Below are 27,574 nucleotides of genomic sequence, written 5' to 3' on the forward strand. Positions count from 1 at the left end.
CAATTTTCGGACCTAATTTGGACTTTGTTCAAAAACTTCGGGTTTATCTGGTTTTCGGGCTTGTACTTTCCGTCTCAGACATTGCTCACAAGTCTGGTTCACCATGAATCAAAATAAAGTGGTGGCTGAGGGCAACATATGTTGAAATGACATCTGCAACACCGGAACACCTTATCCAGGATTTTACCTAGGTGCGCAGCTGATTCTATGCTACGTCATTTCCAAGATGCCACTTAAATCGATCCTTGCGAGAACATTACCGATACTGCAGGTAAATATAGGTTACATGGACAATTAACTTTTCAAAAGTTCGTTCACGATCATTTTGCGTAATGTTAACAATGATTCGCTACAAATATCAAGTTTGGGATAAGGTTTCAATTTCGTCTGTTCGCGCCACACACTACAAACAATAATTACTCCTAACACACAATACAATTTTAACTCAATTAATCATTCACATGTTTCCTGCACGTGGTACCACAAAATTGTAAGGCAATTCTTGGCAAAAACAACCAAACCCCAACCAACAGAGCTTGGCTTAATCATCATCGTTCGCAAGGTCTTTGTGTGAATTACAACCCATAAAATGCAAGCCGACTTGGAGCGGATGTCAAAAGTCGAATTGAACACGCGACGTTTCAACCGAAACCGAGGCTCCAAACTCGTGGGAAATCGGTAGTCTTGACATTTCGTTTCTTAAAAACAGGACGCGAATTGCCCAGCGAGAAACAATAGTTCCAGAAGCAGCAGGTCAGTAACGTTGAAAAGGATAGGTCCGCTTGGCAAGCGAGGGAAGGCTGCAGGTCAGTTTAGATTTAACATATTTAGAAATAGTTGCTAAAGAATTGATCAAAAAGCTATTAGCCTATTATAGATACCAAATAGAGTCACTTTTTTGATATTGAGTGCAGTGACTGTGATGTTGTTTTTAGATTGCGAAAATATTCACTGAGGCTTAATTTATTTTCAATCAGTTGCGTACAAAATTAGCTGATAGACAATCACGCCCAAAGTCATGCGCAAATTTGGAAGATCGGGGACCATGTACTCTCATGACACACGTGCTGACCGGGATCACACCGATTTCCGGGCACCAAACCACCCGCTTGAGCCATTGTTGTCTATTACGTCACAGTGCATGTTTTGGCGTCATAAGCGAGGGGCGCTTTCCATGTGTATCCGGTTCAAACCAAGTCGCAACAGATTTGCAAGCGTATAAAGGGGAAAGGTTTCTAGCTTGGACCTTAGTCGCCATAAGGCCTATTGACAAGAATATAGATAGACTCTTGTCTAGTAACCGCTAACGAGCAGGTAGATATGAATGTACCACTACTTTTAGTTACGCAGGGGGTTAGATGGGTAAACCTGTATCGAATAGGAATTGGTTCCTCAATGTACTGGAATTTTGCTTAGGGCTGTTTCAAATACGGGCTATTAGCTTTAGTGACCAATTTTTTTACCTTGTTTTGTCTTGCAGTGAAACAAGATGAACGGTGATCCATACTTGACTGTTGATAATGGCACAAGACCGTCACTGTATTTCCAATCACGAGGAAAGACGTACGACGAAGCAATTACTTCCTGTCAAATGGATTACGGTGGAAAACTAGCCGTCCTTAAAGAGCCTGGCTTTTTGGATAGAATATCAGATGTAATACCAACGGCATATTCACATTACTACCGCATAGGGTTAAAGAAAGAGGTCAACGAAGATGTTTTCCACTGGGAGGATGGAAGCCTTTTCAAAGACGGTGCGTTGACTATACCCGATGTGGCAGAAACAAATGACTGTCTGGCAATGAGCGTTTACAAGCCTATTGGGTCAAGCCACGTCTTGCTTCGCCCAGTAGAGTGCGATAGAGCGCTAGCTTACATCTGTCAAAGCGTGGAATCGCCAGATGATTTGAATGGCAGTCAGACGATTGAAAGAGTGGCACTGGCCGCTGCGATAGCAACAGCGGCAACTGTTTGCCTCCTTTTAGTTGTAGCTTTTCTAGCGGTTTTCTTGATTCGCAGGAAGTGGGCAATAAAAGAAAGGAAAACGAAACGCGAAACCAAGACAAGTACAACAACAGTTTTAACGTCGGACAGTGAACATGCTGAAACGCCGTCAAATGAACCCAGTTTCAACACACTGAGTGCAAATCAGGGCACTATCCCAGCGTACCAGGATGTGGGCTATTGTAGTGTTGATGAACTTGCAGAACAAGGTGCATTTGATTTGGAAAGCGGCGGTAGCGAGGTACACAAAACTGCATCAACACAAGTGTACACAATGGCTGAAGATGTCACGGATGTGTCAGCATTGTACAGTGTGGTGAACAAAAAAACAAAACGCAACGCGGTCAAAAACGAAAAAGATAGTTTCGATGACGTAACTTCTAACGGTTAGTTGGTGTTCTAACTTCGTGTGCAATGCTCTGTACAGCTTTTGTCTGCCTGAATAAAATTTGACACCGTGGAGACATGCTGAAATTTAGTGCAAAACCAGAGAGCAGACAATGACCCTACAATGACAGCGGTTTAGTTTGGTTTAATTTTGTAACCATTTATTTTCATAAAGAGTCAAAGCAAAGAATTTGCTACACACAACGAAGGTTGATACCCGCACACTGAAAAAAGGACATTTTCTAGTCACCCGAAATGAGTTTATTACAAATCGTGCATTGTTTGTTTAAGTAATAGGCAAAGAGGGTTTGCAGGTGCACAGGAGAGTTAGCTCATTGGTACAAGGTCCAGCGAGTCCATTGGTTAGAGTTTAAATAACACAAGTACAAATTTGTGTGAAGTACAATTTGCCGGGAGTTCATGATTTAAGTCTAGATGATATATAAAAGCCACGGAAGTTGCGACAGCGTGTTGAAATTTTTGCAATAACGCCGGCACTAACCTTAACACACAAATAGGGGCCTATACCGTGTAACCATAACGAATTAAATATAGAAAAACAATGCTCAGCTGCATATACTGATCGCCTTAAGAAAATCAGGCGTTGCTTTTTGTGGTGATGGATTACTGCTGGCATGGTTCAATGTATATAAAAAAACATACTCCACATGCATTAGGACTTGTATGTAATTGGCGGAGGCGGCATAGGAGAAACAGATGTGGCTGCAACAGCGTGGGCAACCGCCTTTCTAAACCACATGCTAGATCCACGAGATGTCTGGCCCTTAATTTAAAAATAGAGTATGGTTTATACAACGCATGAAGCTAAACAATAAAAAATGTGATTTATAATTTTCTTGCTGTACCACACTAATGTCATGTTCAAGTGCCAGGTCTTTTTTCATGTGTTTAAACCCCTTGCTCTTAGAGCCCCGACTAGACAGCTATGGTTTTCCTAGGGTTTACCACAAAACAAACTCACAAAGGTTCAAGTGAATACAGTTTACATTTCAGTTTAATGATTATCAAGCACTGCAATTGGCACAGTACATGTAGCTGTAGTTGCTTTCCCATTTTATAGCAATTATATTGCAGTTGTAACCAAATTTTAACAAACAAAAAAACCTACCAACATGAAAAGAATACCTGTTTATGCAGATCTTTCAAGCAAGAGTACCATCCACCATAAATAACCATAAAAGGTGGTCTGCCTCCTTGAATTCTGGCTCCATTTACAGCCATCACAGTACTAGTTACTGACAGTGGGTAGGTGACTGTTTGGGCCACATAGCTCATTGCCATTTGTGAGTATTGCCTTAAATCCTTCAGATCACTCTAAACACATAAAAATCATGTTTTACCGAAATGCCTTATTTTTATCTACATAATGATTTAACACTTATAGAACTGATTATTATAACAATTATAAATTGCACAAATAATTGAAAGCAAGTTAGCCCAAGCCTGTTTAAAAATACAATAACTTTTTTCTTTCAGTTTTCAATTGCAAATTTAAAAACAAACATATATATATTTTGTTTTTATTTAGACTTACTAGACTTAAGTTTACTTAATAAACTCAATACTTATACTGATAATACAATCAAACAAGAAAAACATTGTTAGAACTGAATAGCTATATAGAGGAAGATAAAACAATTTGTCTTACTGATTCAGTCAGGACATATGTGTTTAATGCATAAGCCAATAAATTACTCAGCCAGATGGTAATGATCTCAGCAACGAGTCTTGGAGCCAAACCGCTAGAAAAACAACCATTAATGAATTTTGTAATAAACCTGCATCAAGTGCATATTAAGAACTCACGCAAAGAACCCAAGAATTCCATCTTCCTTATAGATCTCCACAGTGGATAAATACATGTTGCAATAAATAGTTTCTTGGCCAATAAACTGGGCCATTGTCCGGAGTGCAATTACTTGTATGTAAAATATAACATGTAAATTCCAAGTGTAGTGGTCAAAGAGAGTCGTTTTTATCTTTTACTTTATTAAACATCTAAACATGTGTATGTGCTAGTGCTCAATACTGATCAGAATGAACAACTATGTGCAATTTGCATGTAAGTGAAAAGCTACAGTACAGCTCATGTAATAAACATACCATGAAAGGGTTGTGAAATGATGACGGCACTACATCGAGCGATCATTTCCTTTGTAGTCTACAACAAAGTATGTTTGTTGATGCACCACAACAGCTGGGCTTGTTTTGGTTGTCAGTTTGTCACATTATTTCCACAAGCAAAAAAATCGCATTAATTAAATAAATTACCTCAAAAAAATTCACATAAAATTAGATTTAATACATATATCAATTTCAAAATAAATTCGTAAACATTGGTAAAAAATTAAGAATGATACAATTTGGAAACACATTTAGACAACATCAGTTAACAATCAGGAAAAAGACAGATCTCATCGCAGCAAATGTCACACTCACGTGATCGCAAACCTTGTTAAGTAGAGTTTTCACATCATCTTTGCTTGTTGGTGCTTCCCGACTCATTTGTGGTTCAATGAACTGCAAAACCAACAAAAACCAGTCACACAAAAGAACAAAGCCACAACTATAAAGACACTGTAAACAACAATAATATAACACATGCAAAAAAGTGAATTGTAAATAGTCACTTCGATCACAAAAAAGGCAAAGGTGCCACTTATGTACTAATCATGGTAAATCACCGCACAGCAATCTCATTAAAAACAAAATTAGTCAAACATCAATAATACAAATTGTTTCCAACAAAAGACTAATATTCTACAAACAGTACACACAACCTGCAACAAAATTTTAGTTTGTGCTTGGTGCAGAAGTAAACAAATGAAATATTGGCAGGCACAACATGCTACTGGACGGGGTGAAGAAAATACACAGCTGATTAGAAACAATGAAACTATACATGTTTGTCATCATGCAATCACTTACATTGACCTTTTTTAGTGCCTGCAATTTGAAACAAATGTGAAATTATATAAAATGTCCTGTGATTAAAAAAAAAAAAACTACTTGAAGCATGAATATATTTAATGTACATGTATTATTTGTTGACATGCATAAATATACATCTTTGAATACAAGAGTATACAGGGAAAGGATGTTAAACTAAAAATTGCTGACTATTTTTTTAAATTGAAGTAATAAAACAAACATGGACTGTACTATCAATTCATCACCCATAACCCCTATTTTGTCTCTTCAGCATCTAAGGCTTAAGTAAGCAGAGGACTAACTTTTTTCACCCTGGCACAGCCATAAACATACAATCTAAAAATGCACAATCAATGATATAATTATCACATTAATTCCATGAGCATTAGTTTGATAACGAAACAAACGTGGTTATATCTGCACTGTTGCATTGGTGTATGACTTCTAATAGAATCACACATAATTGTGTAGTGCAAAAAAGATATTATATAAGTTATTATTAGATGCAAATAGCAGATTTGAATTCCAGTTCAAAAATGTACTAAATATACACCAGGCAACAAAGGTTTGCAATTATGTTCACCTGACCAACAGCAGAATATGTAAGCGAAGTAGAAAGATTTGCACAAATCCTTGGCCCTACACCACGATACAATCCCAAGAAGCCATCAGTTTTCCTAATATGTTTCACTGCAAAACAATATTTAATAAGTCAGTAGGCAAATGTAAAGGGCCAAATTTGAAACAGGTTTATGACAGAAAAATTGTTGATGTTTGAAGTAGTTTGAAAAAGTGTCTTCTTTACATTTGAAAACATTTTAGAGATAAAATAAAAGTTACAATAAATTACAAGGAAATCAAACAAAATACCAAATAGAGATAAAAGACCAAATTTAACTTAACACAATATAAAAGCACACATAAATAGCCACTGTACTTACTATACTCAAAAACGCCTGGGTATTGAAGTTGTTTTCGGAAGAACATGTTTCTTCCCATTACTGGTGCAAGCGGTTCATGTCCAAGCTGTAAAAATGATGAGAAAAATTAAATGAAAATCAGCATCAGTTTCTATCCGTTTGGTAATAAATTTGAAAACAACTAAACATGATGATTGTCTCAATTGAAAATCAAGATGTGCAAATCAGAATCCCACCTGAATTAGGACTTTGACATAAGTAAATGGATGTGCAAGCACAGTCATTCCTGCCCCAGCAGCAACAGATTGCCAGTCAATATCCATGGTATGTTTTAGATTGTTTGTATGCAATGCAAAAACACAACTTCCCCTTAGCAGGCAAAAGTAAAATCTGTTTGAATTTGAAACAAAAACACGACTTTGAAAACCAACACACCTTAAAACACCAGACAAAAGCTTGAAACTACATCACTAATATTAAATAACAAAATATGTCGAAGTCGAATCTCGCAATGAGCAATCGAGAGTCAAGAATCGAGAGTCGGGTGTCGGGACAGATTTCTGCATTGTGCAATCATCCGTAAAGAGCAAAGGTCTTTTTTCATACATAAATTATTTGCAACAATCTAATATGCCCGTTATTTGTTAATTTTAAACTGATGACCTGGATAAACAAATTAAAAACGTCCTTATTACGGCTCAGCCATTTTGTGTTAGTATAACGTAAGAACTGACAGTAGCCAGGTTTGCGAAATTCCGGTGGGTGGCGCAACAGAACATAGGCGTTTATGGTGACAATAATCAAAGAACCCTGTCCTGGGTTCGAACCCCGTGAAAAAAAATCAAAGAACCCTTTAAATCGCTTGGTGCACATTTATATCGCTTGGTGCACCTTTATGCCACTTAGCGTAGGGTTGCCATACGTCCGGATTTTCCCTGACATGTCAGGGAATTTAGTGTTTAAATCTGCGTCAGGGAGAAATGTTAAAATGTACCTAAAAGTCCGGAATTTAAGAAAATATATTTACATATTTTAGATTAATGTACTAACTGAGAAAGTTTCCAGTAGTTAGCTACAACCGCTTCTATACCAAACATAGAAATAAAAATCTGCGTCTCAAGAAAACACAGCATTCAATTCTACGTGGGAACGTGGAAAATTTCATTTGCTTTAACTGTGTACCTTGTTTTTTTTTCTGTGTGAAATTGGTCCGAATGGTTTTTAGAGTGGTTAAGGTTGGCGACCCCTTATATATGTGCTTATTGTTTCAAGGATAGTAAGATTAGTGAGCTTAGCCTAATAAACTTAACTAAACAGAAGCCTACGCAGAAACTTAAGTGACAAGGATCAGAGTATCGTATCTAACGTTTTGTAGTGTCGCCGTCCGTGTTATTTCCGAATATTCCAAATTTATTCCGGAATAGAAGTGTTTAGATCGCAAAAATGGTTAACGCAGCGGTTCTCAAACTGGGGTCCGCGGTCCTTTAGGGCATTTTGCGGGAACCGCGAAAAGATGTAAGTAATTCTTTATTCTTATTTGGCGTCAGTTTGTGCCACTGAATAAGTTTAAATCAAAGTAAAATTGAGAATCGACTGTCTCCATTGCTAAACAATGGCCTTTATTGTATGAAAACTAACAAAAATGCAATTGTTTGCGCACAATCGTAATGTTTTTGGCTTGTCTGTGATGTCAGATTTGGATCCTTGTTATGCGCAATTTTGCATAACTAGCTAAAATCCTGCAATGAACTTTCGTTTTTCTATTTACACATTCAGAAAAGTTTGAGAAAAACTGGGTTAACGCAACCTAAATTAGTTTTGTCAGGGATTGTGTATCATAAAATATGGCAACCCTAACTTAGCGCACCTTTATGTCACTTAGCGCACCTTAATATCGCTAGGTAAAGGTACATCTAGCATTATACAGATGCACCAAGCAAAATAAAGTTGCACCGAGCGATGTAAAGTTGCACCAGGCGATCCAAGTGATCCAAGCGATCCTGTATATTTTAGATGCACCGCCGTGTGGTATGTTACGGCTCGTATCAATGCAAAGATTTATTTTGAAACGTTTGTGTTGTTTTGCAAGAAAATTTAACTTTTCGGTTGTCCTTATTTTAGAGTGTGGATGGCAACCCTGCCTATAGCAATGGTGGTTGTATGACGTAGGTTCATTGCGATTAAGCAAGCAACAAAACTGGGCCTATAGGTAACAGGTTCCTTTTGGGGGGATTTAATCATATTGGGATTAGTGTTTCGATACCTCATAATTATTTTTACGCTACGTCCCGCTACAAGGCTTTAAATATTTATTAGTCAAATGGATTATTAAATACATAAACACCCCTAAATAATTGAGTCAGCTATGAAGTTTGTTTAGCGATATGATAAACCATACAAACCTATAAAGCAAAAGACCTATTAAAATATAGATTATGTCCGTGTATTTGGGTGGCCATGTATTATAACTATAAGAGCGCAAAGCTTAGATCATGTTAAGTAGGCTATTTGTTAGGCATGTATACAGTGCCGGCAAAAAAAATCTTTACATTCAATGGCAAAAAAAAACTTTACATGTCAATTTTGCAAAAAGTTATTAGCTTACTGTTTCCGCTAAAAACATTATGTTACAAAAACGCTTATAGTTATGTCATAAGCTACTGTCTGGCTACAAGCAGGGGTGGGGAACCTACTTAGTACTGCGGGCCGCATGAATTGCACAACATTTTCGGGCGGGCCAAATATTTTTTTTTTTTTTCAAATTCCGTGTCCCTAAGCACACAAGTGTTTTATATTTCATCGCTCCGGATTTTTTTTTATTTCATCGCTCCAGATTTTTTTCTTTGCTGTTACTTATTTGCAACAAACATGGAATTCAGGTTTATCACTTAATTCGACTAACATTTTTCCATTCTTCTGGAACACCCTAGCTCCGTTATACCGAATACATTTTATAGCTCTAAAATCAATTTAAAACTAACACCACATGGCAAATACTGCAAGGAGAGGCAATCGAGTCACTGTTACGTCACAAATACAGCAAGTGGTTGAATGTGTGGCAATTTTTGTACGTTTGGCGTCAAACGTGGAAGTGTCGAAGTCATTTCAAGTAAATATTTGTACATAAACATTTTATTGTTTTTTTTATGTTAAGTTTTATGCTGTACTTTAACAAAATGTTGACGCGGGCCACTTTAAAAAGGCAAGCGGGCCGCAGGTTCCCCATCCCTGCTTTAAAGCAAGGCCATTGCTCTGCGTGCCTAGTGTTGCTTTACAGCTTCGTGAATAGTAAGGTCGGTGAAATCACACAATATTTCTTATTTTACCAAAGTTTTGAGGTCTTGCAAAATTTTATTCAAGCACTAAAATGGGTCGAAAGAAGATGCAAATTGGAGAAAAATCTTGTGCCTTGACTTTGTTAAAGAAGGGAGATTCTTTGATTGCTGCAGTGAGCATGGGCTTCTTGGCTGCACGGCGACATGGTAGCTTAAGATCCTTGTGGAGTCGATGACGAATTGTCTTGTTTGAAACGTTGTGGAAAAGCTCAGGGTGCTTGTTTTTTAATTCAACGGCGGTTATAGATGGATATGAGGTTACTTCATGCTTCAAAAGCTTCTCCGTACTTGGCGAAGTCTTCTTAGCTGCGCCAGAACCTGATTTCCTCCTCGGAGCCAACCTGTTTGGCAATTACGCCGCTGACCTTTTAATTGATAAATAACCTTTCTTGGGACCCCCAATATCTCTGGCAACAGCAATCACAGAATATCTATTCTCTAGCAAAGTCAAGGCACAAGATTGTTCTTCCATTTGCATCATCTTTTGACCCATTTTGGTGTTTAAATAAAATTTTGCAAGACCCCGAAACTTTAGGAAAATAAAAAATATTGTGTGATTTCACCGACCTTACTATTCACAAAGCTGTAAAGCAACACTGGGCACGCAGAGCAATGGCTTTGCGGTAAAGTGTAGCCAGACAGTAGCTGATGAAATAACTATAAGCGTTTTTGTAACACAATGCTTTTGGCGGAAACAGTAAACAAAGAACTTAAGCAGAATTTACATGTAAAGTTTTTTTGCCGACCGAATGTAAAGATTTTTTTTGCCGGCACTGTAGACTATATAGCCCACGGATGGGCAACCTTTTTAATACAGGGGCCAATTAGGAAAATGTATTGCTTACAGAAGGGCCGCACATCAAATAAACACTAATTTATATTTTCAGCTTTTACTAGAAAATCACGTACAAACGCACCTGAAATATCATAGCAGATACACATTAGTGTAGCGGTGTAGCCTATGGGTTACATCGCGCTTCAAACAGGAAACTGAAAGAACAAAAGTTCCAACATTATGAACGCTCAAATCGCCTTATTTGGGGAAAAATAGCTGGAAGAAGATGAAGAGCCGCACAAAAAACAGAAAAGGGCAGCACGTTCCCCACCCCTGATATAGCCTGTTGTCGGGGTGTAACTTACACCGTGTAAGCTTTCGAAAATTCCAAACCCGGTCCGAACCCGAAAGTGCAAGACCAAAATTCAGCCCAAGCCCGAATTTTTTCAAAAAAATAAAGACCAAATTATAGGTCGATTCTGACAGAAAGGCAGAAGATCAATACGTGGGAACAGAAGAGAGCTATCGAGTCAATTGTTATTGAAATTTGCAATTCTATTCACAGACATGTAGATTAATTTTTAACAATCGCTAGGCAGACATCATCAGAAAACAATGGCGCATATAGGAGAGCACTGTTTTTGAACGAACTTATACTAATTTATACGCAGGGTTGCCATCGACTTGAAACCAAAAATAAGGACAATGGAAGAATTAAATTTTCATATGAATAGAAACAAACGTTTTTGAACAAATCTTTGCATTTATACGAGCCATGACATATCATATGCAGTATTTTGGCCAGAAACAATTTGTTCCAGCAACACCTTGTTCGTAGAGAATACTTTGTACATCTCCTGGCAGCTCAGGACTATAGGTTTATGTTACTTGTAGCAAGGATTTGACTAGTAAATGTTGAAAATAAAACAAAATAAGGACACAAGTCAAAAATAAGGACATTTCTTAGAAAAAAGGACAATGCATTTTTCTAAGACACTGCCCTTCAAAATAAGGACAAATCTTAGAAATAAGGACGGTATGGCAACCCTGTTTATACGCCATGGCTCGGCCACCGTTTCGTTGGCAACGATTGTCTTTGAACAAAGAAAAGGTGCTTTGTGATTTATCGACTGACACCGAAACACAAAGGATTTGCTTTTGACAATCAGGGATCAAATAGCATAACAGTCCGGTTACTGGTCTATAATAGAGCGTGAATTATTTAACAAAACCTGAATGACTGTGCACTTTACATGTGTTTCCATGTAATTATTAATTTTCCATTTTTCGCGAAACATTGCTTGATTATTTTGAAGATTGTCGTTAATGGCATTATTAACAAAGTGGTATTTTTTCAAAGCTGGGTAAAATGCTTAACAATTGTGGGTTACTTTGAGATTGCCTAAACAGCATTTTATGAAACAGCCTATTTATTGTCAATAAACTTTCACAGTGGTCTTGTTTTGCAGCCAAACACGGTTTATCATCAAAACATTAGCATATTGTTCCAATGGTTGCAAATCACATTTTATGGTCATTTATTTGTGTTCTTGTGTACGTGGGTATGTTGTGCTCTTGATTGTGCAAAATGTCTTGCTGCGCGCGTGATAATTATATTACGCGTGTGTGTGTGCGTGCTTGGGATGTGTTCGGCCATTAGAGGCGCGTGTGGCGCTGAAAAGAAAAAGGCGTCTCGGACAAAAGATGTGACCCACCGGTGTCGTTTCACAGGCAGTTGGTAGTTTTGCCGTACAGCATCCATATCGTGCGATGGACTTATTGTCGAATCGCAGCAATATGGAGAACAGCTTGTTTCCTGGCAACCACCAGCATAGCTCAGACTCAGAAGTTCGGGTGATCGACAGGTTTTCTTTCGCTTTCGATGAGAACAAACTAAATAATGACGACCAGACCGCTCAATTACATCATACCTTACATCATCTCTCCCTCACCGGAAAGATGAGGGTAGTCATGGTGATGGCGTGTCTCATAGTCGTTCCTTCCTTCATAATCTTCGTCATTTGCCTTCTCAAGGATAAACGAAGGATGCGGAAACTGGAAGCTGAGGCGAAAAGGGAAAGAAGTAGTTTTAGAAAGAAGGTGGGAAGGTAATGTTACTGCTCATATGAGCGTACAAATGTGATTTTGTATCGCCAAAGAAGTATGCTAGCATTATCAATATATAAACAGGCTGTTGGTGCCAGACATAATGTGTTAACAAAACAAGTGCCGTTTCGACGTCCCATAAGTCCCATGAAGACGTCTCAAAAAAATTTCAGTAAAAAAATGCTGGAAGAGCCACCAATTTGTAATTATCAATATATTTCATGCAAAAATAGGACATTGTACAAACGCTAGGTATCAGATATCTGTTTTTATAATCGCCATTAAGCTGTGTTTTAAACATACTCCATGTATTGAGAGTGCCTCAGGATAAGCAGTTTTATTACAATCACGTCTTGGATTTAGAAAGTCTACTTGATTGCAACACATGGAAGCTTTAACGCATGGATGCAGGTCATCAAAGATGATCACAGTGACTAAAATGAAATCCCTAGCAAAATCTAATACAACATAATTAACAAACCCGGCGGATTAGCGGGTCAAATAATAAGGCAGCGGTACTAAGAAGGGCATGCACCCATATTTTTTGTAGAAGTCCTTGGTTATTTTTTTACCACCTAATAGAAGCGTTTTACCATGTTTTACTGTTTGGTACATATATTCGATTTGGTTTGTGCCTTAGATTGCTCAAATTGTCTTAGATTGACATTGCAGTTTGACTTTAACTGATTTTATGCAAGCAGATTAGTTGGTTAGCCAAAACATCAGGTAACTGCAGCTCCGAGATAGCTCTATAAAGCTCAACGACTTAAAATTGTGCCAATATGTAGCAGTATACGTTTGCCCACATACTTTGGAAAGTTGCGTTTTCGACATTGCGAGTATTTTTTGTCCGGAAACTCATGACGTATTGATCAGGTTCAGCAGAGTGTTATACACTGTACAAGATTCGATATGTATCGACGGCATGTTCCTTTCACGAACAGTCGATATGCCAAATCTAATCAGAACCCATCAAACCGGCGCTTGTGACATTGCGTCAGATTAACCATTTGTGGCTGCACAGTTTTCATCATGGATACGTCCATACTGTAGTGATGAAGACAACTTCTGTCAGCGGGAGTTATATTAGTACCAAAGAACTGCTCTTGTCTCTCTACTGTCACAAGCCAAGAAATCGTTGCGACTTTGCACATTAGTCGAATTTGCGTATCCTAATCTGCTGAAGCATTAAACATGACAGAAATGTTCACCCATCCCTGTGATTGACACGCATATGAAGAGCATTGGAATTGACCCAATGGTTACCATTTATACAGGTGACCTTTACCTGATAATTCGGTAATAAACCTTTTCGCTCAGAAATTCTACACCTTTTTGGCAAGAAGTTCAACAGCAGCGCGAGGCTTTGGGTTGATAAATAATTTATTGACGCCGTCTTTGTAATCCCCTGAATTCAAAAAATGTGCGGCTTTGTAAATACCGAAAGTACAAAAGAAAAATGTTGGTGCAAATTGTTAGTACTCCCAAACTTCGTGTCAGTTAAGTTTTCATTCGGCTATGATTTTGGGTTGTAAGCACATCAGTCTGTACTGAGATAAGGTTTGTGATGGTTTTGGAAATCAATAAAATAATTCGATAATAGTTTTATGCTTTTATGTCCACAGTTTGATGTCAGATTATTATGGTCTTGCTCTGTCAATCCAACATGATTACTTCACTAAAATCGAAAAACAAGTGCAGATGTTAAAGCGTAGAATGTATTTACAACCTCTCAAACGCTTTTTGCAGTATAAGATGCGCACTCAAAGACGCATTTTGCGGGCTGTTCTTGTGTCATGTAACAACAGAACTAACAACAACAAAAACACAACAATAGCACACAGATATTACACTTTGTGTTTTTTTGTGGTTTATAATAGCTACTTGTGACTCCAGCTGCACCATTTTGTTTTAATACCTAATACATAAGATAATGTTACATGTCTTTATTATTATACTTTAGGCGCTAAAACAATATAAATTAAATTGATTGATAAGAATTTTTCATTCTAGGATAAACTCAGAGACTGGACCCTCGAAGTATGACCGCCGACAAAACATTTCTTATGCTTATCACCACCCACGGGTACCAACGCGCAATACAGCTGACAACAACAACCTACGTAACGGAGAGTGGCGTCACACTCCCGACGTCACGAATCCAAAAGGGGAAAACCAATCAAGGCGAAGCTCGGAACGGAGGGTGGTTATAAATATACCAGAGGAAAACACGTAAAAGGGATAAGGCACAGTATGTGGTGGTTAACTGATGGTTGTATACATAACAACATCCTTATCTGGAGACTGTTACACGCCAAGATAGCGACAAGGATTCCTGAAGCAAGAACGCTGCGCAATTATTTTCAATCACCGGGTGCGATACACGATTTGCCGGTAAACTATTTCTTGGCATTTTTTACGATTAAATTTCATTCTTGTAAAGTTTGTTTATTTATGTGAAGAGGTTTTTGGTAGGTAGTAGCAAACTCTAAAGACACGCCTTGCACACTCTTCTGGTATTGGTCACTGATTCATGCTCTATTGCTGTTGGCCATGACTTATGATCATTTCAACCGATTTAGGTTTCTGAATATTTTTTGCAAAATGGATTGAAGTAAATTTTGTTGGCATTTTTTCAACTATTTGACTGTTTATGCTTGCTGTTAGCGATTTATCAACGAATAAATCCAAAGCCTAAATAGGCCCTATTACGCCAGCTTCCGGCATTTGGTTTTGTCTGTCATGCAATATTAATCCAGAGGCATGGCTTGCAACAACGCACCATTCATGTGGTGGTGAGGCAGGAACTGAAGGATGTGCTTTTTCTCAGTGCATGATTTAAAGGATAGCACGAGCGTTTGCCTCCGTAAACACTCATCAATATTGATTAGCCAGATGCCTATCCTGGTGCCCACTAATTGCATTTCGTCGTCTTGCAAATTTTAAACACAAATAAAACCAGATAAGTGGGATCGGCTTAAGGGTTTTCTCCCACTTATTTGCATCATGTATATTTTAATAGCAATTGTGTGTCATACTTATCATGCTAGCAAATGTGCCTCGGAATACCAACACTGTCTGTATACAACAACACATAGCGCATTAAATCCCAGCAGCACAGCTGTGCGTGCGTAGCCTACTTCGTAACCTACGACGTAAAGGTCACATCACACCACTATCCTGCAATAACGAAACGAGCCACGTAACATCTGAAGCCAGCATCAACTTATGCCACCCTTGGGACTTGGCATCGGCTCATACCCTTTGCATATCAATTGCAAACGCCATCATAACTTTATTGTCTCCTAATTCGTTGTGTTGCAAAGTTTAAACTGGGTTTTCAACAGCTCACAGTGTTATAGATATAGTGTTATTAAATTGTTTGATTGTTGCATAATTTCTGTCCAAATCGAACTAACACCGGCAACGCAATGAAATTTTTATGTGCTAGCCTTAGCTGAGTTAGGAAACACCAGCACGAAACTATAACACACATACAGCAGGTTAACGCGTATAACGTAACTGTAAAAATAAACCACTGAAGCAAATAAAAATGATATTACAGAGTAAAACGCATGTTTAGAGCAGATGAAATAACAAGCAACGTATCACAACAATTTTGTAACACATTGAAATATCGTCTGCCATCTGCAGAAATATGTCTTTTGCAGTGGGTGTTGATTTGTCGGCGGATGACCAAAGGCGTGTCTGATTAGACCGTGGTTTAAAATTCCGTTTCGACTATTAAAACATATTGCCCGTATAAAAACCAGAATCTCTTTCTGTTGAAGAGGCGTTCGGTTGCATAAACAGATTTCCGCTGTAGCATTTCAAACAATTGACTCCATCTGCTTCTCCCGAGCCATGCATTTGCATGCGCCGATTGCACAGAAGGCTACAGGCAGGTAAGCCACCACTACGTTGCCCACCACCTGTAGTGGTGTCGTGTTGTCATATGGAATACCAATAGACCCGAATATCCACATCGTTGCCCCACCCAGCATGCATAGCAATGCGATTCCCCATAACAGCAATGTGCAGCCGACAGCTTTATACGAAGGTTTGTCTAAAAAGTTGATTTTAAGCGATCAAGTAACAGTAACACTAAACGCCTTGGTGGCAGGCTACACTTTGTCATAGTAATTTCGCTTTAAATAGGCTTATGTAGGCTATGCAACATTTCTATAATCTGTATAGTACAACATTGTAAAGGAATTCATGCTGTAACCAACCTTCTATAACGTCGACTACCGGCATTTCCACTAAACCCGATACCTCCAGCGTTATGAGCTAGTCAGCAATTACACAATAACCAGTTTATTAAGTTCCCTTACAACATGCAGACTACAGCCGCAATGCAACTAACCAAGCATGTTCAGCTAATCAATGTCACAGCAACCTTTGTTTGAAGCTCAGTCGTTTCGACTTCCGACATAAGTTAGGAATGATGCATTGCCTGCTGTCCGCGGCAAAAGATTTCAGTGTTTACACTTTGTTTGCGTTGCTGTGAAACGTGAACCATGGTATTATGTTGCGTTCGTGAACAATGCCAGACATTTTGCGGACAAAATGTCGACGGTAGGCTAATTTGATTTCAAATAGCAAAAATTCCATTATAAACACGTGATTAGACAAATTTGCTCGTTGTAATTATGGTTCTATCAAATATTAATGAACTCATCTTTTGTGAACTTTGATATCATGTTCGTGATAGACTGCTGTTGAATTGTCCTTTGTAGAGATGTTTAACGAGGTACAGTACTAGTCACGACCATTATACCAAGCAAAGGCCTACAAATTATATAAACTAGATTGCACGTTACTAGATTCGGATTGTATATCTCCATAAAATCAAAATATCAAAGATGGTAAACTAGTTTGAGACCAATGTACGGTGCCAAAAAGTGTCAAACGTTACCCCAAATACCTCAGCTATTTTTGTCATTTCGTCGATTAAAACAGCTATGACGCCAAACAGCCCATTATGACCAAAAAATCAGGTTCCATTCAAACTTGTGGAGTCCAAAAGTACTGAAATTAGGACAAAAGTGAACAACTGCTTCAAAATGAGATGTAATTCTTCGTTTCGTGTGGATGTGACAGACTTTGGGTATGCAGAATCAGAAAAAATAGCTTTTATAAATGATCTGTTGCTTGGAGAGATACCCAGGGAAGATTTGTTAAGTCGACTTACAAAGTGGAAAAATAGCGACCTCGCAAAGGAAGAAAATGCTTACAAGCTAAAAGGGGTATTCGTGGGGGTACTGGATACCAACCAGAATCAAATAGACAATGACGTTGTTATAGTGCCAATTTCGCAAGGGCCTGCCAACCAACAAGCTGTTGTGAATACCCTATACTCTGAAATATCTAAAAGCAAAAGCCGTTCGGTCGAGGCTGTACTGCAAAAGACAAAGGTTGGTTCTGCCATGTCACTGGACCTTGGAAAACAACTGAAAAAATCCAGAAGATCTGAAAGGCGTTATACTCGAAGTATTGAACCCGGCATCGTTAAAAAACTTACAAAAAAGTTCAGTTCAGAAAGTTTGGAAAGTTTTGCAAATGACACAAATAACATGTGTGCAAACGATAAAGTTGTGGACAAAAATATACCAAACACAGCAAGCCAAAATGAGGAACTGAAAGGCACAGACAAGGAAACTAACTTTCAAAAACCCAAGCCTCACCCACGAAAATGCAATCGACCATCTCGGGAAGGTAGACGCAATACAGGCTCTTTAGCTCCTACTTCTGGTCGGTTTTCAAACTCTTCTGATTCTGATAATTCAGACTGGAGTGCAATGGGTTCAAACATGGTTGGAAAAAAAGATTTGCGCATTATGGCAAGCATGTCATCATTAACTACAGACAGTAGCAAACCGTCACCGCGAAAGGTTCAATACAAATCCTCGTATCAACTGAAAAAAGAAAGATTAGCACAGGAGAACAACGGCAAGCAACTCATTATTGGTCGCCCAAAACAGCACCCTCATAAAGCGGAAACCAAACAGCTAAACTATTACAAAGAAGATACCTCGTCTCCAATGCAACCAAACACGGGTATAATAGAAATTGGCAAACGGAAATCACGAACGACAAGAAATTTTAACGTCAGCACATCCGAGTAAGCATTACAATATATATTTGGTGTGTTACACCAGTGGTCGGCAACCGACGGTCCGCAACCCGGTGCCAGTCCGCGAGGAGTTCGTTACCGGACCGTATACTTTTTCAAGTTAAATGCTTCAAAACGTTTAGCCCATGTATCGCAGGAAATATCGAATAATTTCAGCGCTTTTATTGCTAATTATTTGTGTTTTTGCTGAAGGCCGGTCCGCGATAAAATTTCAGTTTCAAAAACGGTCCGCAGTAAAAAAAAGATTGCCGACCCCAGTGTAACACGAATGATAACACTCTGTACAGCACCTAGAAAATGCAGTTATATTTTGTTAATGCTGTGGTGTCATTTCAGCAGCAATTCCGATCTGGGTCAAGTCAGACCGAAATCACTCGCAGAATGTTTTTCTCCTTCCCCTCGTTGTGTGGACCACATCCGCTATCCCTTTACCGATAGCTCTTCTTCCTCTGAAGATCGTATGTTCAACGCAGAAAGACAGAACAGACGAAATCTAGAGAGCGCCATGTCGCCGAAACGGGCGGGTAAATACTAAGCCTTGCAATAGCTTTTCTTCCATGTGTAGGGGCCAGAATTGTAAGTGGGCCCAAAACCAGAAAGTAGAAACCTTAGCCCCTCCAGAACCGATAACAAAGCCTGTATTACAATCACGAACGTTAGTGAAAATACGACAAAAAATGATCTTGAGTACAAAGTCAGGTTCGATTTAAGCTGGTTTTATTGAAACTCTATCCCAAATCCGCCCTGACTTCCAACTTTGAAACACAGTATACACACAAGTATGGAAATGCAATTACGGTAGCAACGCTGTGGCTACCAGTTTATCCGCATAGTAAATGTTTACGTGTAAGCAGTGTGCAAGTGCGCAGCTTAGTGGGTAGCCTACATTTGAATTATGAAATTCTATCTTTCTAATTGTTTTGTTTATTTAACACCATTTTATTTAGAACTCCAGGACTTGGATTTCGAGGACTTAAAACGTGAAAACGAGGTCTGGCAATCTCTTCGGCGCAAAGTAGATGAACCCACACGGAAGGAAAGACGAAATTTCTCCCCACCTAATCAACGGGTGGAAGAATACAAGGAACGCGTGCGTCGGTTCAGCCTAGATCAAGACGCACAGCACGCCAAGGCCCTTAGCCAACGCAAACCATTGCTAAAATCTCTTAAATCATTGGGCCCTCTTATAACCGCAGCACACAAAATGCGAGTACCAGGCGGTGAAAGACAACAACAAGAAAACAGGACCCAGAGTCAACCGAGTCCCCACAAAGCACCTCTTAAGTCATTGGGACCTTTTACATCAACCGCCCAACAAATGCGAAGATCAAGTGACGAAGCGAAGCGAAGGTTTAATCACGAAAACGGCGTGAATCGTGAGCAGCAAAGCTCATGGGACAAAACTAACTGTTGGAAAGGTGCGTAATTATCTTTTTTATTTGTGTTTGGGTATACATTATGGAATTTTAACGTTTCCGTGACCAATCGTTGCGTTTATAACCCTGCACAACTTCCATGGCTTTACAAGAGCCTAAATCATTCAAATCTTTTATTGGTGAATCGATAAACCCATGCAACTTCCTAGCATTAAAAGTTTAATTCAAGCACCCTTACATATTTACGAGTTTAAGCAAAAAATGTTAGAACGTGTTTTACAGCCCCGAGTCCCTCAAAAGGTCCAAATCCGCTCAGTGGCACTTATTTTCCATCACAATTCTGCGATTCCTTGATTGCAGTGAAATCCGCCAAGTGCTGTCCACCCAGAATGAGAAGCAGAGAATGGGACATCGCCGATTTTAGATGACCAAAAAAGGCCCGAGAAAAGGAAAGACTGGAAGCTGAAGTAACAAAACAAGGATTTTTATGCTCCGTTTAGACGTGATTCGATCGCAGGAGTTGGTGTATAACTGTTTTTTGCAATACCTACCTACCACAGTAATGCAAGTGTTTTCGCTAAATCAGCATGCATGTAATATAAGCAATATGGACTCGACGCTTTTAGTAATTACACAAGGACGTTATTAATAGGTTCGGAGCCAGCCCTATCGATGTACATATCTATGTATGATTGTACGCAAAACATGGTTTCTAGATTAGAACAAGTCAGAGCGTTGTATTGTCATAAACGTTCAAAAATGGCTTTTACATGCAGAGCATAATCTGTACAACTGTTCTCTGCGCCTTAGATGTCGATTAATCTGATACACGCAAACTGCTAACTTATCATCGACCCAAAAAAGGACGGATACGATTTGCAATAAAACGTATTTAAGCAGCCTCATCACATGGTAAAAGCATTATTCGTCCGAAACCCGTTGAAAAGTCGATGATTTAGAATCGGAATACGTACAGCAATGAAGACAGATACGTTTGGTGTTCTGTGTATGGTAGTTATGTTGGGGCATTGCACTGGAATTTCCTTACCTCAAAATGCTACAGAACGTTCGATCGAGTCGGCTCGATTAACTGCGTATTTCCGCAGGATGAGAGAAGTCATGGATGATATCGTGGATGACTATGTAAGAAACTATAGTTGTAAGTTATTACACGCTGCATCAAGGGCTGGGCTGTAAGTCTGCCGGGGTTTGGGCTTGACGCGGGCCTGAATTTACTTTCCGCAATATGTTTGCTTCATTTTCACCAACTTCTGGGCCTTGTTTTTCGTTTTTATTCGGGCTCTGGCCGGATTTCGGGTTTTCCGACAAGATGAGCATAAATACCGAATCTGATCAATTTCAGGCCCGCTTACAACTCTGGCTATTATATATTTTGTTAGATCCTACAAGAAATGGACTGCGAAAGCGTTAAAATATGCAGAAGACCACTTACAACCCTGAGTCTAACAGTAGCCTACTACCTGTAGTAAACAATGCAAGCGTAAGTAAACTACAATAAAACACAATTAAACACATTTTTTTACTAATTAAATAAATCTCGTTAATACGTTTTCAAAATATTTTATCAAGTATCCGTTTACTTCACATAAGCGAAATCAATTGCTGCTAAGTTATAATCAATTTTGTCTCATTTTTCGTCATTTAACTTTCCCTTGGCTACGTTTCACAGATAAGTAATGGCAACTGGACAGGGGTGATGCAACAAAATCTTAACGGACTGCAGGACTTCAATTACTTTCTACAAGGTTATTTTAGAAACAGACGATCTTCCGAAGACGAAACTATTGCGAGAAAACTTCATGATCTAGCAGGCTTTCTTTCACAAGTTATACCTGTTTTCACAACCAACGTAAGTCAATTGTATTCGAATGTAATGGAGGGTATTTTGGGGTTTCAACAAGCATCTCGAAAGCAAAGCCAGCTGAAGTTTTTCATCCAGCCCGCTGCCGCTGAATATGATATCCCGTCAAGTTCTTCTTAAAAATTAGGCTATGTGTCAATTATCAAAAAAATACCGCTTGCCGAAATCATATGCATAAATATGCGCACTTTAGTAAAAACGCTGGTCACACCACCTCTCTTACTGCAGGCAATTGCAGATATTTGCCAAATCAAAGTTCCTGCTTGGATATTTTCAAAAGTTGATGTAAAAAATCAGCAATGTGACTCCGTCAAACCTTTGCTGGCCTCTCCTGAGACCTCTTCAAGGCTTTATTAACTACGTTTAAAATAATAAAAAGCTTTTGTGTTTTTTTACGTTTGAACACATACTTGCAAAAATACATGGGGCAATTTGCTATGTACTGTTGCATGCGTTCTCGCAGATACAGGAAAACTACTGCTACGACATGAACATCAGGAATCTTAGCAGCTATCCTCCATGTGACGTGTGTGAACTTCCAACAGTATCAAGTCACTACCTGGAAGTTGTCAGAAACTATTATTTTCTTCTTCAGTTATACGATTATGTCGCCGATTTTGACAACTTCTACCAAAAATTCTTGGCATTTGTATCGATTCCTAAACAATGCTAGGTTATCATCGAAACTTTTTAGTATTCTTTGCTGCATTTTTTGAAGTATTACAAATAACTTATATATAGTATAGTATATTCGCAGTAACAATAAAAAAGGATGGTCATGTAAGCCATTTATTAGCGTACCAAAGTTGAGAAAGGTGATGTAAATAAAGCAATATGTTTAAAATAACTAAATAAAATACACAGGAAAGCCAGTTTTGCATTGATTTGGGAATTTACATTTTATACAGTAACATGTAAAGAGACAGGAAAGTGCTGATTGTCATCTTAAAGTAAAAGATCACGTTCAGTTAGCATGTTAAGGCGGGTCAGTTTGTTTCATGCCTTGAGGTGTTCAACTAATAATGCGAAGTGGAGCATTTACGATGCTATTTCTCTCAAGTCTGCTTTGTATTCTATTGGCCAGGGTGATCTCTGGTAAGTTAAACTAACATAAACTATTTTGAAAGGGTCTGCACTCACACCGAAAAAAAGATTGCATTAGGAAACAGAAAACGCATTAAGAACAACAACAACTTTAAAATCAATAGCATACAGATTAAATGATATTCTTACATGGGCGCCGCCACGTAGGGGCAAGGGGGGGCACTTGACCCCCCCCCCCCTTGGAAAATCAAATTACCGCAAAATTACAAAATTTTCTCGAAAAAGGTGATGACTGAAAAACGATAATGCTCTAAGAAGGGAAGTTGAGATAGTCAAAGCGAATGTCTAAACAAGCGACTTTAACGATGTCTGCATTGTTTACGTATCTGGTGTTGTTTTCATAGCATCTGCCGTTTTTATGTTTTTTAAATGGACAAAATGATTCATAGTTGCGTGACTGTACAGGGATTTTTCATCGTTGACGCAAATCTACTGCATATATTTTATGCCATGTGTACATAATTACTTGAAATAGCAATCTATCTCTGCAAGTGTGTTTTTTGACCCCCCCTGAAAAAAAGAATCTGCCGGCGCCCATGTATTCTTATATGTGTTGGACAAAAACTTGGCCATGGGAGTTTCATATTTGCACAAACCGTTTAACAATACAAAGACGTTGTCTTATTTGTTTAATAGTTTATGTATGAATTTCACGATTCCTGATTACCTATAACGCTGATGTATTTGTGTAATTGTAAGGATCGCCCTTAACCACTAAAGATACATGCAAAGTCTGTTCGGAAACTTGCGACCTTATAGGTTTGCCCTCGATGATAACGGATGTCAAATCTGTAATCGCTGTAACGATGTTCCAAAAAAGGAATAAAAGGCATAGCCAAAAATTACTTGTTGTGTATTTTTGGTTAACCTAGTCTAATGCTTTCGATTTTCACATATTTTACAGCTTGTTTATGTTACAGAGGAGGTTTATCCCGACATGCAACATCAACGCGAAAACGGAGCAGATATTTCTAAACGGGCAGCTTTAATTATGCCTGATCAATATCAATGGCCCAAAAACGGCTCGTTGGTTTCCATTCCATTTGCTTTGCACGAAAATTTGAGTGCGTACATTTGCTTTTCTTTGTGTTTGTTTTTCTTGGATTTTTGGATTAACAAATGGTTAAAGTTATTATCTATATTTCGTAGTTTCGGCGTATTATACGCACCTCTGCTAAGCGCTTACAAAATTGATGATAATCAACCAATAAAATTTTCAGCACGTTATCAGCTGCAGAGCATTAAAATGGCGGTAAAGGAATATAAAGACAATACGTGCATCCGATTCATCCCAAGAACAAGTGAACATGATTATGTGCAATTCGTTCGTTCCAACCATTGTACCTCATATTTGTTCAAAACGGGCGGAATGCAAGAGGTTTGACCCAAAATCGTTTTTTTAAAATACATGTCAATGGTAAACATACACTGGAGGAAACGTGATTTTTAATTCTGAGAAACTTTGTTGTACATATTCGTATTGCGTAAATTGACCAAATTGTTTACGGCAGGTGTGGCTCGATGTTGAAGGTTGCTTTAAAGGTTTGCTGACTGTTCTGCATGAAACAATGCACTTGCTCGGCTTTATTCACGAACACCAGAGACCTGATCGCGACAAGTACATAACTATTCTCAAAGAAAACATCATTCCAAGTACATTAAATACTCTTTAGGCGATTCTCTTAGGGCTAAATCTACAAAACACTATTTTGGCTAGCTCAGATGTTTCAAAGCCGCAGTTTAAAGGTCTAAATGTATGTTTAAATAAGTAGCTGCTGAATATGGCTTTTAATTGTCACTATAATTTTATTTATTTACAGCATTCTGATTTGAACGGCGTTATTTTATCAACTTGATCATAATATTTCTCCGTTTGTATGTAGTGGAGCATACAAAATGGAAGGTATTATTGGAAGTATTGAAAGCGTTTCTTTGTTTTTCAGACTTGCTGGCAAACTTTAAGCCCTTTAACAGCTCATCCATAGATTCCTTCGATTCCCCGTACGACCTAGATTCGGTTATGCACTACAATGGTTCCACCTTTTCACGCAACGGCAAGCCCACGATCATAGACAAAAGGTATCACATGATAAGCAAATACGAGTCCCCAAGAATGCAATGTGGAATCAGTTTGTTTTTACCAACGACATATTTGTTTAGCACCAACAAATCGAAGTTTGTGCCTCCAAACTCCACCTTTTCTGCCAACGATGTGTATCAAATAAATATGAAGTACAACTGCACCGGTAAGAAAAGATTTTAAATTAAAGCGTTTTACCAAATCTCAAAAATCAAAACTTTCATCTATTTAATTTTTACAGACAAGCTAGCTGAACTCGCCATCAAATGCAAATTAGAACTAAAGTGAGTATAACGCTGAAAAAGCGGCCTTTATGTATCAAATATGTCCCAAAAAATATTGCAAACACATTTACTGTGACCAAAACAAACTAAACAGTTGGTTTGAGCTGGTTACATTGTTTTGACAGAAACTGCACTGACGTGCAAAGGCTTAACCAGTGGTTACCAACCACTAGTGGTACTCGACGGCATTCCTGGTGGTACGCAAACACATTTTGTTTTTTTATTTATGCCGCTGTTTTGCACACAAATTGCATATTCTGACATAAAACGTTTATTACTTAAAACACCGGGTGGCGTATCACTTACTATGCTGGTGCAAAATTAGGACGACGGAAACTGTTTGTAAATAAAATGTTGCGTCTTCAATTGAACTGAGAGTAATTATACTGAACAGTATCAGACCCAGCCAGATTTGCGTGTGTTGAAAAAGGAAACGCCCACTACACATGCGAATGAGTGTGCAAACAAGTTCACTACCAAAAGCCTCAAAAGGAAAGCGTGCAAGATTCACCAGAGAAATTATTCGGAAGTTATTTTGCCTTGTTATACTGTTTGGTTGGTTGTAATACACAGTGAGATGGTGGATTTTGTTTTGCTTCAATGCAAGTTAGAAAAGTCTATTGTTTAGTTGCTAGGTGTCTCGCGTGAGTACAATAAGGTTCCCAACAGGGGGCGGAACTCCTCCCTAGGAGGGAATTTGAAAAAAAACTCCATGGGAGGAATTTACTTACATTTGTATGTGGTTTGTAAATAGACACTTTTAGCTCTGGGAATATGAACTGTAAAAATGATAAAAGCTCCAATTTTAATTTTTTTATGGTTTACTTTAGCATCTACTATGTAGTCGATTGGGGAGGAAGGGAGGAATTCATGGCAGCCGGTAGAAAATTTTGCACGAGGGGGTAAATTTTGACACATATACTTATACATGGATGGATTACGATATCATACAAATAAGTACAAAGAGTCTCCCCTTTTGCCGTTATGTGTCGGCGCCTATGGATAAATTCGTCGATAAAGGTTGGGAACCACTGGTTTAATGTAAACATGTCAACCAAACTCAATGTCAAACGCTTTTTCGTTGCAGGTGAAATACACTCCCTAATGGTCCTTTCTGGGGATTCTGTCTTCGCACATGGAAAGTTAAACAACACTTCCAAATGGGATAGTCAACAGTCAACATTATTTGCCTAAATTAGTCACACTTAGTCTGTATGGGATGCACTCTTAACGCGTTGAGGTAAAAAGTAGTAGAAAAAGCTATACACACCCACTTACCGCAGTCACGCCCTAGAACTTCCCCACTGCCATTGTTAAACAATTGACCGTTCGGGGCGTTGGAGAAATCCATTGTTGGGAGCATAAAGTGAGGCGCCTAAGAGATAGGCTGGTTTGGGAATAAGAAAGGCATTCTTGCAAACAGTTTAGGGACGATTGTAAACTATGCCACTTTCCAGGATTCAGCAGTTAGTGTTTGTACATCGCAAATCTTATTATAAATGAAGATAGGTATGTATATTTCAACATTTTTTCTGCAAATGCGTCTGTTACATTGATTACACATATATTTAGCATGGTTTTGTTAGATTGACAACAATTAGGCCAGTCAAAGACCAGAGAGATGCAAAGTATGAACTTAGTCATGTAGTCAGAATCGCTGCCGGAATTTGTAGGGTTTAACGAAGGAATTTTGAAACACGGGTTTTGTGTGCACACATATATGTCAAAAAATGTATTGTAAATTCTCCTAAAATCAAATCCAGGTGTCCTTTTTGGCCCTTGGTTGTGAAGCGATTTTAGCAATTGTGCATGGGTGAAAAAACTTTATAAAACTCTCAAATTTAATAAAAGGTCGAATGGGCAACTGAAATCAATAATTTGCGCTAAATTTAAGCACCTTTGTATTGATCTCTTATTATGTACAAACTTTTGCGACCCGTAACGTTAGGAGTGAAAAAACAGTGAATGTTTTACTATGTAACAAAAACGGACGCCACGGCGCACGGCCAAACAAACAATAAGGAGAAAACTCAATCTGTACATTTGACACCAAGCTAAAGAAATGCAAAACCACAATGTTTCTTGTCTAAACATAATTCGTTTTGCGGGACGATCTTGTTTTTTCACCAAAACAGCTCTCGAGAACTGTAGACTGCCAGTCTGGTTTGCATTGAGGTTAAAAGATTTCCTCAGCATTATGCGGGTTTTTGTGCTTGGTGGTGCCTATAGTGCG

The 27,574-nt window shown here is 38.5% G+C and overlaps 3 protein-coding genes and 1 long non-coding RNA gene across 8 annotated transcripts; 2 read left to right on the forward strand and 2 right to left on the reverse strand.

The window, feature by feature from the left end:
• Positions 1-1,458: 1,458 nt before the first annotated feature.
• Positions 1,459-2,466, forward strand: LOC145237509 (uncharacterized). The gene has a single exon (XM_080100400.1). The coding sequence runs from the start codon at positions 1,490-1,492 to the stop codon at positions 2,393-2,395; it is 906 nt and encodes a 301-aa protein (XP_079956526.1). The 5' UTR covers positions 1,459-1,489; the 3' UTR covers positions 2,396-2,466.
• A 59-nt stretch (positions 2,467-2,525) lies between these two features.
• Positions 2,526-6,724, reverse strand: LOC145237507 (mitochondrial carrier homolog 2-like). Of its 4 annotated transcripts, none has more exons than XM_080100397.1 (10): positions 6,500-6,724; positions 6,285-6,369; positions 5,927-6,033; positions 5,347-5,358; positions 4,852-4,932; positions 4,516-4,573; positions 4,219-4,330; positions 4,061-4,154; positions 3,538-3,726; positions 2,526-3,175 (listed from the first exon to the last, which is right to left on the reverse strand). In XM_080100397.1, the coding sequence occupies exons 1-10, from the start codon at positions 6,584-6,586 to the stop codon at positions 3,065-3,067; spliced, it is 936 nt and encodes a 311-aa protein (XP_079956523.1). In that variant the 5' UTR covers positions 6,587-6,724; the 3' UTR covers positions 2,526-3,064. The 4 variants fall into 4 exon arrangements, with proteins under 4 accessions (XP_079956523.1, XP_079956524.1, XP_079956522.1 ...); XM_080100398.1 differs by having other exon boundaries at positions 4,864-4,932; positions 5,341-5,358; XM_080100396.1 differs by having other exon boundaries at positions 5,341-5,358.
• A 5,351-nt stretch (positions 6,725-12,075) lies between these two features.
• Positions 12,076-15,190, forward strand: LOC145239541 (uncharacterized). 2 transcript variants are annotated; one of them, XM_080102888.1, is made up of 2 exons: positions 12,076-12,473; positions 14,493-15,190. In XM_080102888.1, exons 1-2 carry the CDS (start codon positions 12,144-12,146, stop codon positions 14,523-14,525), a joined length of 363 nt encoding a protein of 120 aa, XP_079959014.1. In that variant the 5' UTR covers positions 12,076-12,143; the 3' UTR covers positions 14,526-15,190. The 2 variants fall into 2 exon arrangements, with proteins under 2 accessions (XP_079959014.1, XP_079959013.1); XM_080102887.1 differs by having other exon boundaries at positions 12,077-12,481.
• Positions 15,191-15,865: 675 nt separating this feature from the next.
• On the reverse strand, positions 15,866-16,903 carry LOC145239542 (uncharacterized). Its single transcript, XR_013862330.1, has 2 exons — positions 16,712-16,903; positions 15,866-16,545 (listed from the first exon to the last, which is right to left on the reverse strand). It is a non-coding gene; the product is annotated as an uncharacterized LOC145239542 (long non-coding RNA).
• Positions 16,904-27,574: the final 10,671 nt, after the last annotated feature.

The sequence above is a fragment of the Phallusia mammillata genome, chromosome 7 (genome assembly GCF_965637545.1).
Source record: "Phallusia mammillata chromosome 7, kaPhaMamm4.hap1.1, whole genome shotgun sequence".
Lineage (NCBI taxonomy): Eukaryota > Metazoa > Chordata > Ascidiacea > Phlebobranchia > Ascidiidae > Phallusia > Phallusia mammillata.